Here is a 15317-nt window from a genome sequence, read left to right on the forward strand (position 1 = left end):
GAGGTCCCAGTTCAATTCTAGGTCAGGGCACATGCCCGGGTTATGGGCTCGATCCCCAGTAGGGGCATGCAGGAGGCAGCCCATCAATATTTCTCTCTCCCTCTCCCTTTCTCTCTTTCTAAAAAAGTCAATAAAAAAATTAAAATTCTGGTACAGATATTCCCACAATATAAACGCCAGGCCCAGATGGCTACAGCAATGAGTTCTTCCTAATATTTAGGAAATAATAGCAATTTACCACAAACTCAATCAGGGATTAGAAGTAGAGGGAAGATCTCTCAACTTGCTTAACGAGGCCAGTGTACATTTTGATACTAAACTGGACAAGGATATTACAAAAAAATTATGGATCAATGTATCTCATAAACAAGGACACACACACACACAATCCAAATTAGGTATAAGGGTAGATTAAACAAGCATGTAGGACAAGGTTATCACAATTATTTTCTTCACATTTCCCTCATTTCACTTTTCAGAGGGAGAGCAATCTTGTGCTTTTTAGGTAGAAAAGAACTATGTTTACTGGAAAAAAGGTAGCACAGTATGAGATGTACCCTTCTGAAGTCAGGTATAGTTATCATATCTCACCAGAGAAGCGGTGCCCCCTTTTTCAAAATTTATCACAGAACGCTCTCTTGGCAGTCTGCCATTCCCAGTCTGTGCGATCAGTGAGGGAAATGGAAGAAGCAGAAGCATGAGTCTGGGAGATTCAGTCCCAGCTCTCCCATTTGTTGGCAAGGTGATGTTGGGTAAGTTGCTTTGTCTCTAGGAGCCTTAGTGTGCTCAAATAAAATAATAGGTCAATGTCAATAGTATTTATCTCAAGGTAGTTAAGTTGATTAAATGAGATAATACATGAGAAAATGGCTAGCACAGATCCAGGCACATAAAGTTTTATATGTACACATGGAGAGACAGAGATCTTCCTGCAGCTGGAGATACTGTCTGCAATAGTTATTTACACGATTCATGCCACTTAAAGTCACCACTGTCTACCTTTTCATATTATAAATATATAATACATTATATTATAATATATGAGTATCATCTATACTAAGAGCAGCAAATACATGTTCCTAAAAGATGATCATTTATTGTTGCAGCTACTTGTAATGTGTCTGTGTATTTCCGATGCATTTTAATTAGAATGCATATGGTGCCTCTTACAATGTACTAGTTAGAGAGGTGATAAATAGACTGTTTGAAGTGGGAGGGGACAGCAGTGTGAAATAATCGTTACAAGCACTGTAGGTACTCTATAACAAATCAGAGAAAATCTTTTTGCAGAATTCCCTTGATAAAAGTGCTCTGGGGTGGATCCGAGTAAGGCAAGTCATGAAAGTGGCTTTGACTCATGAGACAGCACAATAGGGATGAAAAGACTGAGAATCAATAACCAACGTGGGGCTTACATTTCCTCACCCACGCCAGACCCCTGTGACCTATGTCTTTTAAATGCCCTTGCAAAGAATTCCCCCTGCCTGGAATGCACCTTCCTCATATCCATGCATGGAACATTGTTACTCATAGTTTAAAATCATACATTCATTCAATCAAAAATGTTTATGAAGCCTTTAATACGCATGAAGCACTGAGCCAGGGGTTCTGATGGTGAGCAGCATTAGATCGCGACCTCTTCCTTCTGTGCTCAGCCTCTACATCAGCATCCCTGTAAATGTGCCCTGGTTGCTTTCTTCCTAGCACTCAAAGCTCTAGTTGTCTAAATGGTATTAGAGAACAGTCTATGTGTTTACATGGCTGCCCCTCTAGCCTGGCAGGCAGCTCGGCAAGAGACAGGCCTGGGTCAATTCATCTTTTATTTCCCACTACACACACTTCAGAGTTCAATAAATGTCTGTTGAATTAATCATTTATTATTTATGAAGCCTTAGTACAGTCAAATCTGTTAAATGATTCAGCTAATAAATATGAGAGAAATAAAAACAATTACACTCAGGAAAATTACATATTTTTGAGCTATTTCTTGTTTTTGTTAGATTTTATCAGCAGTCCTTGCATCTACTTTTAAAATGCCTACAAAGCTAGTGTCATTCATTTTTAAAGAGATGCAAAGTATAAATACAGGTGAAATTATGTCTAATTAGGCTTTTCAGGTTTAAAATCATGAGAATTTCTTTCAAAATAATGAAATAAGTTTCCATTTAATTGGAAGTACTTATGTACATGAATGATTTAATATACCACAAGATTTGTTAGGTTTTTATACTAATTAAAGTATTCACCTAGAAATGGAAAGTGGTAGAAGACATTTGTGGAATTTGACATAACAGCACTGAGGTTGGGTACAGTCTTCAAATAGAGATAACATTGTTTATTTAAAACACTTAGAATAGATATAAAAGGTTCCTGAAGTTTACAAAAAATGTGTTGAACTGTCCTTAAAAATGAAAGAAGAAATCGTGTATTACTTGTGCCGCAAGAGGAGAAGCCCTTCTTCAACAGTGCTGAGCGGACCTGAGAGGCTTCAGCAGCAAAAATACCAAGGGAACATTGGAGATAAAGAGATATAGTTTCCATCTATTTATTTTGAAATAATTAAAATATTTAGCCTTTAATCATCATCTTCAAAGCACAGACAAAAAGACTAAAGAGTGAAAATATGAAAGTACCTACTTGGTCTGATGTTTGGATCCTTTTAGGTGGGCGTGATACTGCTCTATTGAGTTCAGAGAGACACTGCAGATGGTACATCTGTAATTGCGCCTCAGACCTGCAGACAACAGAAAGACCCGATTAGCTGCATCCTGTCTTCAACCACCTGAATAAATCCTAGAGCCTCCAAAAGTTCAGGCACAGAGTATCTTACGGGTTATCTGGTCCAACCCACCAACAGCTCTTCAATCCATCCTTCCAGAGCCTAGTCAACAGGTCCCTTAGCAGAACTATAACTGTGAATATTCTAGAAGCCACCTGCTTTATGGATGACTGACATTATTACAATGTAACTTTTGATATAAATGTTTCTGGAAATTTTGTAACCCAAGCAAAAAAGCAGTCTACTTTTCTTCAAGGCAGATAGATATGGTGAAGTGTCATATCTGCCTGAAACGTGAGACTCCAGAGAAAACCTGTCTCAATTCTTCTTCCACCACTACTCCAATGGCAGAACAAAAAACAAACAAACAAAAAAATAAACGTGCACATCGTTTTTGGGTTCTTCTGCCAGGATCACTTTACAAAATGTAAATTCTCAGAGGGATCATGTATTAATCTACATGAAAGCTTAATTCCCACCAGAGAGTTTAAATGGAAGTTATCTATTTTTTATTTGATTCATTCATTCAATTAATTAGTTCATTAATAGAGTATCAACTTTGGACCAGGCACTGGAGATTCCAAAATGAATAAGATGCTCTTTGCTTTCAAGGAGTTTAGCAAAAACCTGACTCCTTTGTATTATTGACTCATCTAGAGCCAAGCATGCTAGAAAGCAGCTTCAATCAAACAACTTTAAACATTTGCGTCCAGCCGGTGTGGCTCAGTGGTTGAGCATTGACCCATGAACCGAGAGGTCACTGCCAGTTCAGTTCCTGGTCAGTGCACATGCCTAGGTTGTGGGCCCAATCCCCAGCAGGGGGCATGCAGAAGGTGGCCAGTTGATGTTCTCTCTCATCGATGTTTCTATCTCTGTCTAAAATCAATAAAGAAAAATAAGTTTAAAAGAATTTTTTTCACAGCTCAGAGAACTACAACTGAACATATTCCTTCTGCTAGTGTGTCCCATCAGATCAGAGAGAAAAGGAAACTCCAAGTCAAGATCTGAAACTTTGGATATAAATCCTGGCTCCAATTATCGTTCGTTGTGTAATCTAGGGGAAGTCACATAATTTCTTCCTGGCCTCAGTTCCCTTCAACTGCAATATGAAGACAAGACCATCCATATCACAAGGTTGTTGCAAGAATTAAGTGAATAAGACACATTAAAATTCTTAGCAAGTGAAAGTTGTTTTTATTAATTTTGCTCCAAAATTCAGTCTTCTCATTGTAAAAGCCGGGCTGTTAAACAGCTGTAGAAATTTCTTTCTGATGAATGCATAGTATTTTCTTTGCAAGAGGCAAAATTCTTGTTTTCTTAAAAAGAAAAGAATGTACATTGTTGGAAGAATTTTACGACCTGCTATCTGGGCACTTTTACACAAATTATTTGACTTCTCTGCACTTCTATTTTCTTAGAAGATTGTGGGGAGGGCTGAGTAAAAGCATGTAGGAGAGAATGCCTGACACATAACAACTGATCACCATAAATTAGCTATTATGATTTCAAAGAAATGTTACAAAGGAACAATTTCTGTCCCAGTGTCCAGATGAAGCCTTAAGTTGAAGCCCTAAAACATAGATGCTAAATACACCCTCATTACTAAAGTGAATATGAGAGCCACGATGCAGGGCATCCAAAGGAAGTGATCAAAAGCCAGTTTCCAGTCCCAAGCTGCTCATTCACTACCAGTCTAAAAAAATAGAAAGAAGGAAGAAAGAAATAGGTGGAGAGTTTCTTAAAGGGAGCTATACATACTGTGAGTTTTACTTACCCTCGTCCATGTGAGCTGGGGAGTTCTTCTCCCTCACCTGGGATTCTAAACTACCTAGAGAGCTTGAGGCATGCCTACTTGCACTTGGGAAACAGTCTTAGACACTTTAAACCACCTGCAAGCTCTAGAGATTGTGGCTAGTTAGTCACTCTGACGGCAAAGGCAGGATTGGGCACAACTGTATTCAAGGAGCTTGTCAAAGCAAAGATAAGTGAACGTTCCCATATACCATGTGTGTATCATGTATGAGAAGAGCTTGTTTGGTGATGTCTTAGATACTGGAGTTGAGGACAATGAGACCTCAGCAGAAAGATGCTAGAAGTATTCAGCTGGGTATCCAGGGGCTTAACGTGACCTTATAGAATATATTAGCTCAGATCAAGCAATGCTAAGCTCCTAAATAAGTGAAACGACAAGTCGATTGTTTCTCTCTTGTCTCTCTCTCTTCCTCTCTCTAAAATCAATTTAAACAGTGTGAGAGAGAGAGAGAGAGAGAGAGAGAGAAAGTTTACAACCCTTTCCTGCCAGACAGCATTTACCTTTCTCACCTGAAACACTGAATTCCTCAGCCCTGGAGGAACCTGAGGCAACCTGCTGATGTAAAGAAAGAAAAGCAAAATCCTTAGAAGAAAAACAAAGCCCCCACCAGGAAAAAGAGAGCCTCCCAGTTCCCACTCTCTATTCTCACAGAAAACAGACAGCCCAAGCAGAACGGAGCTGAGGGAGAAAGAACACTAAGTTTTAATAAAGTATGAAGATAGTTAAAAAAATATTGTTCTATCCTGGATATATCAATTAATGACATAGAACTTTTATGTGCTAAGAATAACAGTAAACTCTTTACTGCTTAAAAGTAAGTGAAATTTATTAAACTAACTCCAGTTTTTATTTAAGGAGTAGGAAAAAATGAACCCCACAGACAGTTTGAAAGGGCAGTGATCAGGAATAAGGTTACTTTCTGATTACATCAAATGAGTCTCTCACTGAATGTTGCAGAATTGCTCTTGTATCAGTAATATAACAAAGAACAGAACTTCGTGGAGACTGTCAAATTCTTATGGCCCATTGCAGGTTTCAGAAAAATCTATTTGACATGTTATATGATAAGCTGGATTGGCCAGCGTAAAGATTGACTTGTTTTAGTTTCAATCGTGTAATTGGACACTGATATGCTTCATTGTTCCATTAAAATTCAATTCAATTATGGAGAAAAACAATGAAACTGTTAACAGAGGGGAGAGGGCCCCATCACCTATGCTTGCCAGTGGGAGTGGAATTCTTGGGGAACCACTGGAATAAGTATTCCAGAGGCCCCCACGAGAAGATGCAATATCATAAAAAGCTTTATTTCTATGGAATTCTACCCCTGGCTTTCTGAAGTCCCATTTCCCTTAGTCCGGTCAGAGAAGAAGTGTAGCTGGGGCTTCAGTAGAGATAAAATCAGAGCCAGTGTCCACCGTTTTCTTTCCAGGTTGGAGCTGGGTCCAGTCCAGCATCAGGCTACCTTAGCTTGTGTTTCCCCTCTGCATGTGGAGTCTGCAGGTCCACATGGCTATGGAGGAAACTCAGGTGAAGGCAAGGAAGCCAAGAATGATAACTGTCATGAGCCAAGCATGCCAAGAGCCAAGAGAGAGCATGCCTATGTTTAGGGGATTATGTATTCCCAAATTTTTGTGTACTTACAGTGGCCACACCGATTCTGGCTAATGTCTTTGTTCCCAAGTGTGACTGACAGGCAGGTACATTCTCTATGTCACCCCAAACTTACTGGGCATGTGACTATTTTCCTTTTGCTCATTCCCCTTACCCCAGTGTTTTGCATGGAATAGGCTGGTGCTTCCCTAGGGAGTGCAAAATTGAAGTTTCCTGGTAAAGCTGCTCAAATGACATGCCTATAATGTCTGGCCTTCCCCCTTTGCTCTTTCCTATTATTAATAACTAGTAATTACAATAGTATCAAAACCAATATTGCTTCTTGGGAAGCAATCTAAGGGACTCAAAACTTTCCAGGCATAGACTGACAATTCAGAGATAAAACAGACAACTGTTGACTCTCCAGTCCCTGAAGCAATGACTCCCAAACTTCTGAGTGTGGATATAACTTCCAGTGATGTTGTTAAAATGTAGATTCTCAGGCACAACTTCTGAAGATTATGATTCTATAAGCTATGGAGGGGGTGGGGCTGGAAACAGACCAGAAGTTTTAACTAGTAACCCCAAACCTCAACATGCATTCTTTAAAAAGTATTGCCCCATAGAGACATATGCCTTTTGGTAACTTGAATTTGTCAAATAGAAGGTCTTAAAAATGTTATTCCATAAAAAAGAGCTGTGCTTACATTACTTTTGCATTTCACAGGTGTGCATGATTGAGAAAGATTACTATAGTCCCCAAACCCAGAGGCCATAAGTTATCACAACCAGCATGCATATAAGTTGTTTGAATCCTTATCTTCTCTTTTATGCATAGAATCAGAATATGAAAACCAGGCTTCAGGCCTTCCTTCCTCCACAGTTTTCCATCAATCTTGTCATAAAAAATGGTAACTACTTTTTATAAGTGTCCTCTTCAGAACACAGACAAATCAAAGGTCTCCTTATAATAAATGGAGGTTCAGCTCGGCAACTGGCATAAAGATTTATGTTTGAAAATACGAACTTTTAAGATCACCAACAACTCTAAAAAAAAAATATTCTGATCTGTTGCTTTCCATTAAAGTTCTCATGCTCTGCAGCCAAACAGAGGCGTGGGCAGGAAATATTTGGCAGTTTATTGCAATGCAAACTACAGGGAGTATAAACTAGGAAGGCAGTGCATATAAACAAAAACAAAGGCAGCAAAGGGGCAGAGGAGTTCTCCCACACACAAGACACAGTGTCCTTGGTGGGAACTTAGGGCTTTATTAATGCTCAGTTAAAATCCTAATTACCCTGGAATTATACAGCTCTTTCTTCCTGAGAGAACTGAAAACTAGAGTCTTATTAAACAAAAATGCGAACTTTCCTATTTAATGCATTTTCAGTGCAATAGCATATTAAGAGTATCCTAAAACCACTGCAGACCTAAAGGTTATTTCTGCAGGATTGCCAATATGTGAAATACAGTTCCTGCTTGCAAGGAACTGACAGTCCAGTTGGAGAGAGAATACATGAATACAAATCACAACAGTGTTAGCTCATAAAAAGTACCACAGTCAGGATGAGTAGAGTGTTATGGGTGGTGGGGATTGTTCCTAATTCAGTCTGAAAATGCTTCTTGAAGACGCATCACTGTTGTATTTATATTCTGGAACACAGTGTGTAAAACAGATGGTCCTGGGGAGTTGAGCAGTATGTGACTACTCCTTGTGTCTTTTCAAAACTATGTTCTAGATGCCCCTGCAACTTTAGTTGCATCCATTCTACTTTACGGAAAACATCATTGTGCCTTTATTATGATGCCAGTTATTTTGCTGAATGCCAAGAATGTAGGAGAGAATAAACCAGACAGAATAAAATTCTTTATGGAGCTAGTCAGGTAGGAACACAAAAAACAGAAACATAATTAAAAATTGTGAGTGTCACACAGGATGTAAACAGGATATTTCGAGAGAAACATAGAGGAAGGGTGATTTTTGATAGCATGGTCAACAGGGTTCTCTAAGAAGTATAATATGACATGAAGGGGATAAGAATTAAGCTGTGATGTGAAGAACTAGTTCAAGAGTTGTCCAGGGAGAGTAAACAGCAAACATAGAGAGTTGGGAGTGGAAATGGGTATGGGCTGTTCAAGAAACAAGAAGTGGTGAAACAAACTAAATTAAACAAACGTGTCAACTCAGAATTCTACATCCAGAAAAAATATCCTTAACAATTGAATGTGGAGTAAGAATATTTTCAATAAAAATTAAGAGAACAGCCCTGGCCAGTTTGGCTTAGCAATTAGAGTGTTGGACTGTGCACTGAAGGGCCACTGGTTTGATTCCCAGTCAAGGGCACATACCTGGGTTGCAGGCTTGATCCCCGACCCTGGTTGGGGTCATGTGGGAGGTAACCAATCGATGTGTCTCTCACACATTCATGTTTCTCTCTCTCTCTGTCTCTCTCTCCCCCTCCTTCTTCAAAAAAATCAATGGAAAAATATCTTCAGGTGAAGATTAACAACAACAACAACAAATTAAAAGAGCAGTTTTCCAGCAGACCTACATCACAAAAAAACTTGTAAAGTTCTTTAGTGGGAGGCAATAAAACATCAGACTTAAATTCAGATCTACAGGAAAAGGTGAAGAACACCATAAATGATTATGTGGATGTCTATATTTTTATTTCTCTCAATTTATTTGAAGACAGTGAACAATTTAAATGGTAACATTATTTTGCATATATATGACAACAATAGCAGAAGAAAGAATAGAAAAATATTGTTGAAAAATTAGTATGTTTTACATGCAATGGTACATATTAACTCTAAATAGACAGAGGTCATTTAAGGATGATACTATAATCCCCTAGAAACAAATACAAAGACATAAAGCTAAAGAGTCTATACAAAAAGTAAAATAGGATAATAAAAAGTATTTGATTAACCCAGAAGAACAAAAAAAAGAGCTCTAGACCTAGAGGGTATTATTGAAGAATTCTATCAAACATTAAAGGATTGCATACTATCTGCTTATATAAACTTTTTCAGAGAACAGAAGAGGAAGAAACTCTTTCACACTTGTGTTTCAGCCAGCATAACACTAACAAAAACAATTCACAGACTCTAAAAGTAAATAAAATTACAAACCAATATTTCTCATGAGCATGACAGAAAAGTCCTTTAAAAATTAGCAAATCAGAAACAGTATATATATATATATATATATATATATATATATATATATGATATATATCTTGTTTCAAGAAGCAAGATTGTTTTAACATTTAAACATCATAAAATCAAATAACATAATTTACTAGATTAACAGACAAAATGAGAAAATAATATAATCTTAATAGATGCAGAAAAGAATATTTGACAAATTTCAACATCCATTCATGATAAAAATTCTCAGCATACTGAAAAATCTTTCTTAATTTAGTAAAGAGCTTTTGATGGGTGCATCAAAAGCCTACAGCTAATATTATATTAAATGGTAAAATACTGAACAATTTTCTAAGATAAGGAAAAAGTTAAGAATGTCACTCTTATTGTTTCTATTCAGCATTGCACTGGAGATTCTAGGCAGTGCAATAATAAAAGACAAAGAAAACAATGCTTGCAAATTAGAAATGAAGAAGTAAAATAGTTTGTATTTGTAGAAGATATGATTGCTTATATAGAAGATCCTAAGGAGACTACAAAATAACTACTAAAATAAATGAATTTAGAAAAGTCACAATACACAAGGCCAATAGAAAAAAATAACTGTATTCTTAAAATAGCTACAAAGAACTAGAAAATAAAAAATATTTTATTTAATACTACCAAATAGTAGTATTAAAATATTTTAAAACACCTAAGAATAAATTTAATAAAAGATGTACAAGACTGAAAACTACAAGACATTGTTCAGAGAAATTTTAAAAAAACCTAAATAGATACAGAAATATATATATCATATTTATAAGCTAAAAAATCAATATTGTTAAGATATCAGTTTTTCTATAGATTCAATGCAAACTTAGAATTCCAGCAGGCTCTTTGTAGAAACAAACAATTGGGTTGTTAAATTTACGGGTAAATCAAAGTCATTAGATGGCCAAAACAGTTTTGAAAAAAAAAGTTTGAGAAAAAAAAATAGTGGTGGAGTAAATGGAAGCTACACTGATTGTCTACCAGGACCAAACTGGAATTATAACTCAAATGAAGTCACCAGGAGTAACCAATGGAACACTAGATGGAGAGAACACTTAAAACCAGGGAAGGGGGTGAGGGGGGAAGAAAGAGATAAACGAAAGAACTTATATGCATATATGCATAACCAATGGTACATATTAACTCTAAATAGACAGGGGTCATTTAAGTATGCATACTATAATGGACACAGACAGCAGTGCCGTGAAGGGGGCGTGGGGGTTGGAGCAGAGGAGTCGGGAGTCAATGGGGAGAAAAAGGAGGAACATTTGCAATGTTTTAAAATATATAGATAAATTAAATCTAAAAAGTAAAAAGTTTAAGAACACACACTTAAGGATTTTAAGATTTGCTACAAAATCTGTAATCATAAAAGTGTTGCATTACCATAAGGATGGACAAGTTGCATCAATGGAACAGAACTGAGAGTCCAGAATTAGACCAACATACAAAGGGTTACTTGAAATATAATTGATAATACAGATCTGTATATGTTTAGGTGTACCCCATAATGACCTGGCATATATATGCTGTGAAGTGATTACTAGAAGTTTAATTAACATCCATTATCTCATACAGATACAAAAAGAAAAATAGAAAAAATTGTTTTCCTTTTGATGAGAACTTACAGGATCTACTCTCTTAGCAACTTTCAAATATACCATACAACAGTGCTAATTATATTTAACCATGTTGTACATTACATCCCCAGTACAGTGATACCTCGGTTCTCGAACGCCTCGGTTTTCGACCAAATCGGTATTCGACCAGGAGATTCGAGAAACTTTTGTCTCGGAATCCGAACAAATATTTGGAACTCGAACTTCCAAGATGAGCCGAGTTGAGCCGAATGGCGTTCATTCGGCCCAGCGCGCCTTGCTTGCGTCATCAGTGTGAGTGCAGAGAGAGAGTCACGCTTTGTGGAGTCACGCTTTCCTATTGGGTTCATTGCTTCGGTTCTCGAACAATTCGGTTCTCGACTGTCCTCCTGGAACGAATTATGTTCGAGAACCGAGGTATCACTGTATTTATTTATCTCATAACTATAAGTTCCTACTTTTTGACTACCTTTATGGATTTACAACAAAAGTGTTAACAATTCAAAGGGGAAAAGAACTTTTTCAACAAATGGTACTGGAACAACTAATAAATATGTGAAATAAGATGTCTATGAACTTCCACTTCATAACACAAGTAAAATTCAGATTCATTATAGATTTAAATGTAAAAGGTAAAACAATAAAGATTCTAGAAAAATATAGGTGAGTATTTGTTGAACTGGTGGTAGACAGATTTCTTAGAAAACAAAACATATTGAACATAAAAATGATTAATTAGGTTTTATAAAAACTAAAAGCCTCTGCTTACCTAAAAAAAAAAAACACAAAACCTTAAGAAGGCAAAAAGTTTAAAAGATGAAGGAATTAAGAAAAAAATGTTAAGCCATATCCTAGGAAAAAATATTTGCTATATATATATATATCTGATATAGGACTTGTGTCCAGAATATACAACTAACTTCTATGAATCAATTTTAAAAAGAGACAAAATCAAATTTTTCCAATGAACAAAGTGCTTGATTGGATATGTCATAAAAGAAGATACAAGAAATGATCAATAAACACATGGAAAGGTGCTCAATATCATTTGTTACCCACCAGGGAAAGAAAAATCAAAAGAACAGTTAAATACTGCCTTGCCCTCTACCACTGCTACCTTCAAATGAAACAAAAATATCCAATGTAAATGACTATGTGGAAAATCTGGAATTCTCATACATTCCCGAGAGGACTACAAAATGATGAAACTACTTGAGAGAACTGTCAATTTCTCATTGAGTTAACACATTTTACCCCCGACTCTGAAATTCTCCCAAATTCTATATCTAGACATTTACTTCAGAAACGAAAACTTGAAACAATTTATTTATTTATTTATTTATTTATTTATTTATTTATTTATTTATTGATGTTAGAGAGCGAGGAGGAGAGAGGGAGAGAGAGGTAGAAACAACAATGAGAGAGATCATCAATTGGCCACCTCCTGCATGCTCCGCACTGGGGATTTGGCCCACAACCTGGGCATGTGCTCTGACTGGGAATCGAATCAGCTACCTCTTGGTGCATCGGTCGACATTCAACTAATGAGCCACACCGGCCAGGCAAAACTCAAATCAATTTAAATGTTCACCAACACAAGAACTGACAAGCAAATTCTGATGTATTTGTACAATGGGATAATATATGGAAATGTAAACATCTACTGATCTATGCAACTCCATAAATGAGTCTGAAAAACATAAAGTGTAGGCCAAAAAAGCCAGGCATAAAAGAGCACATACTGTGTGACTTCATTCATATAAAGTTGAAGAACAGCAAAGCTATTCTGTAATAACAGAAATTCAGAACAGTAACATTCTAGGGGTGGAGACTGTCTGAAAGGGAACACCCGAGATTTTTCCAGAGTAATATAACTATTCCGTATTTTGACTGGGATGGTAGTTACAGGGTATATTAATTTAACAAAATTCATTAGATTATAGGTCCAAGATCTGCATATTTCATATTATTTTTTTTAAAGTTAGATGGAAGTGATTCTATACAGAAACCTCGGCAAAATAGACTTAAGTTTCTGTTTTATCCTCCTTCACTCTCAACACATTTTATTGTTGTACATTACTAAAAAAGTAAACTTCATATCCATAGTTATACTTTGATAGCCTTGCAACATAAATAAATGTTTACATATGGTCTGTATTGTAATGCCTACTAAAGCTGAAAGATGATTAATAATATAAAAGTAAAAACAATAGATATTTGGTTTTGAATTATATCTCTCTCTTTCACTCCTTAAATATTGATTAATCTACATGTCTCGTGAATGAATTGGTTATCTTCCAGTATAAAAAAATAAGCTAGCCTAGCTGGTATGGTTCAGTGACTGAGTGTTGACCCATGCACCAAGAGGTCGTGGGTTCGCTTTCCAGTCAGGACACATGCCCAGGTTGTGGGCCAAATCCCCAGAAAGGGCATGCAGGAGGCGGCCAATTGATGTTCTGTCTCCTCGATGTTTCTATCTCTATCTCCCCCCATTCTTCTCTTTCTAAAATCAATAAAGAAAAAAATAAAAAATAAGCTAATACTTATACTATATATGCCACGTATAAGCACTGTTGTGCTTACTTTGTCCATTTACTTGTTTATTCTTCGAAATATCTAATGAATGGACACTATCATTATCCTGACTTAACAGATGAGGAAACTGAGGTACAGAGACTTACTTAAACTCACTGAGCTAGTTGGAGACACAGTTGGGTTTTAAACCCATACTTTCTGCTCAGGAGTCTATACTCTACTCTGTGCATACTGCTTCCTATGACAGGTGACAAGAAACAGTCACAGAAATAAGAAAGTCTCTTTGGAGCTCATGTGAATGCCAGGCCTCACCCCAGGTGACTGTGATTGAGTAAATCTAGAATGGAATCTAGAAGTCTGCATTTTCTAAAGCTCCCCAAGGTACAAGTTTTGGAGAAATCGTTGGTCTAGTCCAAAACCCCATGGGAAACACAGTTTGTCTTTTGTTTTTGTTTTTTTCCCAATCAGTATTGTTTGTATCTGTTTGTGTTTGGAGGCCGTTATTTTATAAACATGATTGAACTCTACCCAATGGCCTGAGTTTTGCTTTTTGCACAAGTTTATTCCCATCTCTTCAAATACAGCAAATACCTGAAGGAAGTGATCCTGTCCCCTAAGGCTCTGTTTTCCACTGAAAGTCCACTGACACTTTGACAGTGTTGTTCATTGTACTAAAGGTTCAAGTTCCCTGCATTATCTCTATCGTTACATTCTGGATGGCATTTTTGATTTGTTGATGACATTCTTAAACTACAACCCTCAATCTGAAGGCCAAGTCACTAGGGTGATTTCATGAGCATGAATTAGAGAGATTGTCACAATTCTTGTGCACCATTACTTTTATCAATACCTCTAAATCTTTGAGCATAAGTGTGTGTGTGTGTGTGTGTGTGTGTGTGTGTGTGTGTGTGTGTGGCTGGCGATGCTGACCCACATAATCTATACTCATATTGAACTTGCTATCAATCAATTCTAAGTCTTTTCTACACTGGTTTCTGCTAAGCCAAATCTTCACTTGTTAATTTTGATCTGTTGGTAGTGGCTGCCAGAGTGCTATGAAACACTATGAGTCCTCCCTCTGGAAGATAAAGATCGCCATCATCTGTTAGCCAAGTCTGTCATTGGTGAGGGGTAGAGTGCCAATGGCATGCTTTTTGTGTCTCTGCCATTCCAGCTCCAGCATGTCAACATAAATCATAGAAAAGTTAGGGCAAGAAAAATTCTGGTAAAGCAGGGAGCCATCAACATATAGGTGGTAGTTCAAGTCATAGGGATGGTCTGAGTATCAATAGAAATGGTTGTAGGTAAAGAGAAGAGAGTGTGGAGGAGAGTGGAGGAGTAGTCAGTACTCCTTGATATCAGAATATTGCTGATCTGCTATCTCACCTTGAAGCCTCCTGTAGGAGCCAAGCCCATGGGCATCTCCAGCTCCCTCTGGATCTCCATCTTCAGTGTTGCTGAAGCTTAGGGCAGATGTGGGTGTGGAAACCTGTTGCCAGGCCCCAGCCTATCCTGCAGGTCACCCATATCATTGAGCTTGGAGCACTAAGACTCAGACACAGTCTCCAGTTTGTCCTCATGGGTTTCATCCAGCAGGAAGTCCCAGTCAGTGGTGGTATAGCAGGTGGAGAGGTGGGCATTGGTCTCAGTCAGGTGATACAGTGGCAACATGCACCCCATGGAGTGGAAGTCAGGCAGGGCTCTTAGCATGACTCATGGTACAACATTGAGTGGGTCAGAGCCCTGAGTTCTTATAGCCCACAAGGGGTGGACATCCCACTCATACTGGTATCCAGATGGAGTCTTTATCCA

The 15317-nt window shown here is 37.4% G+C and overlaps 1 protein-coding gene across 1 annotated transcript in view; it reads right to left on the bottom strand.

Moving 5' to 3' along the window:
* Positions 1-15317, bottom strand: part of ZMAT4 (zinc finger matrin-type 4) — a 321685-nt gene that overhangs the window by 14933 nt on the left and 291435 nt on the right. The window contains exon 6 of the mRNA XM_036249781.1: positions 2638-2734. Coding sequence (XP_036105674.1) covers positions 2638-2734 — 97 coding nt within the window. The remainder of the gene's footprint in view (positions 1-2637; positions 2735-15317) is intronic.

Source organism: Molossus molossus, unplaced genomic scaffold (assembly GCF_014108415.1).
Source record: "Molossus molossus isolate mMolMol1 unplaced genomic scaffold, mMolMol1.p scaffold_m16_p_9, whole genome shotgun sequence".
Taxonomy (NCBI): domain Eukaryota; kingdom Metazoa; phylum Chordata; class Mammalia; order Chiroptera; family Molossidae; genus Molossus; species Molossus molossus.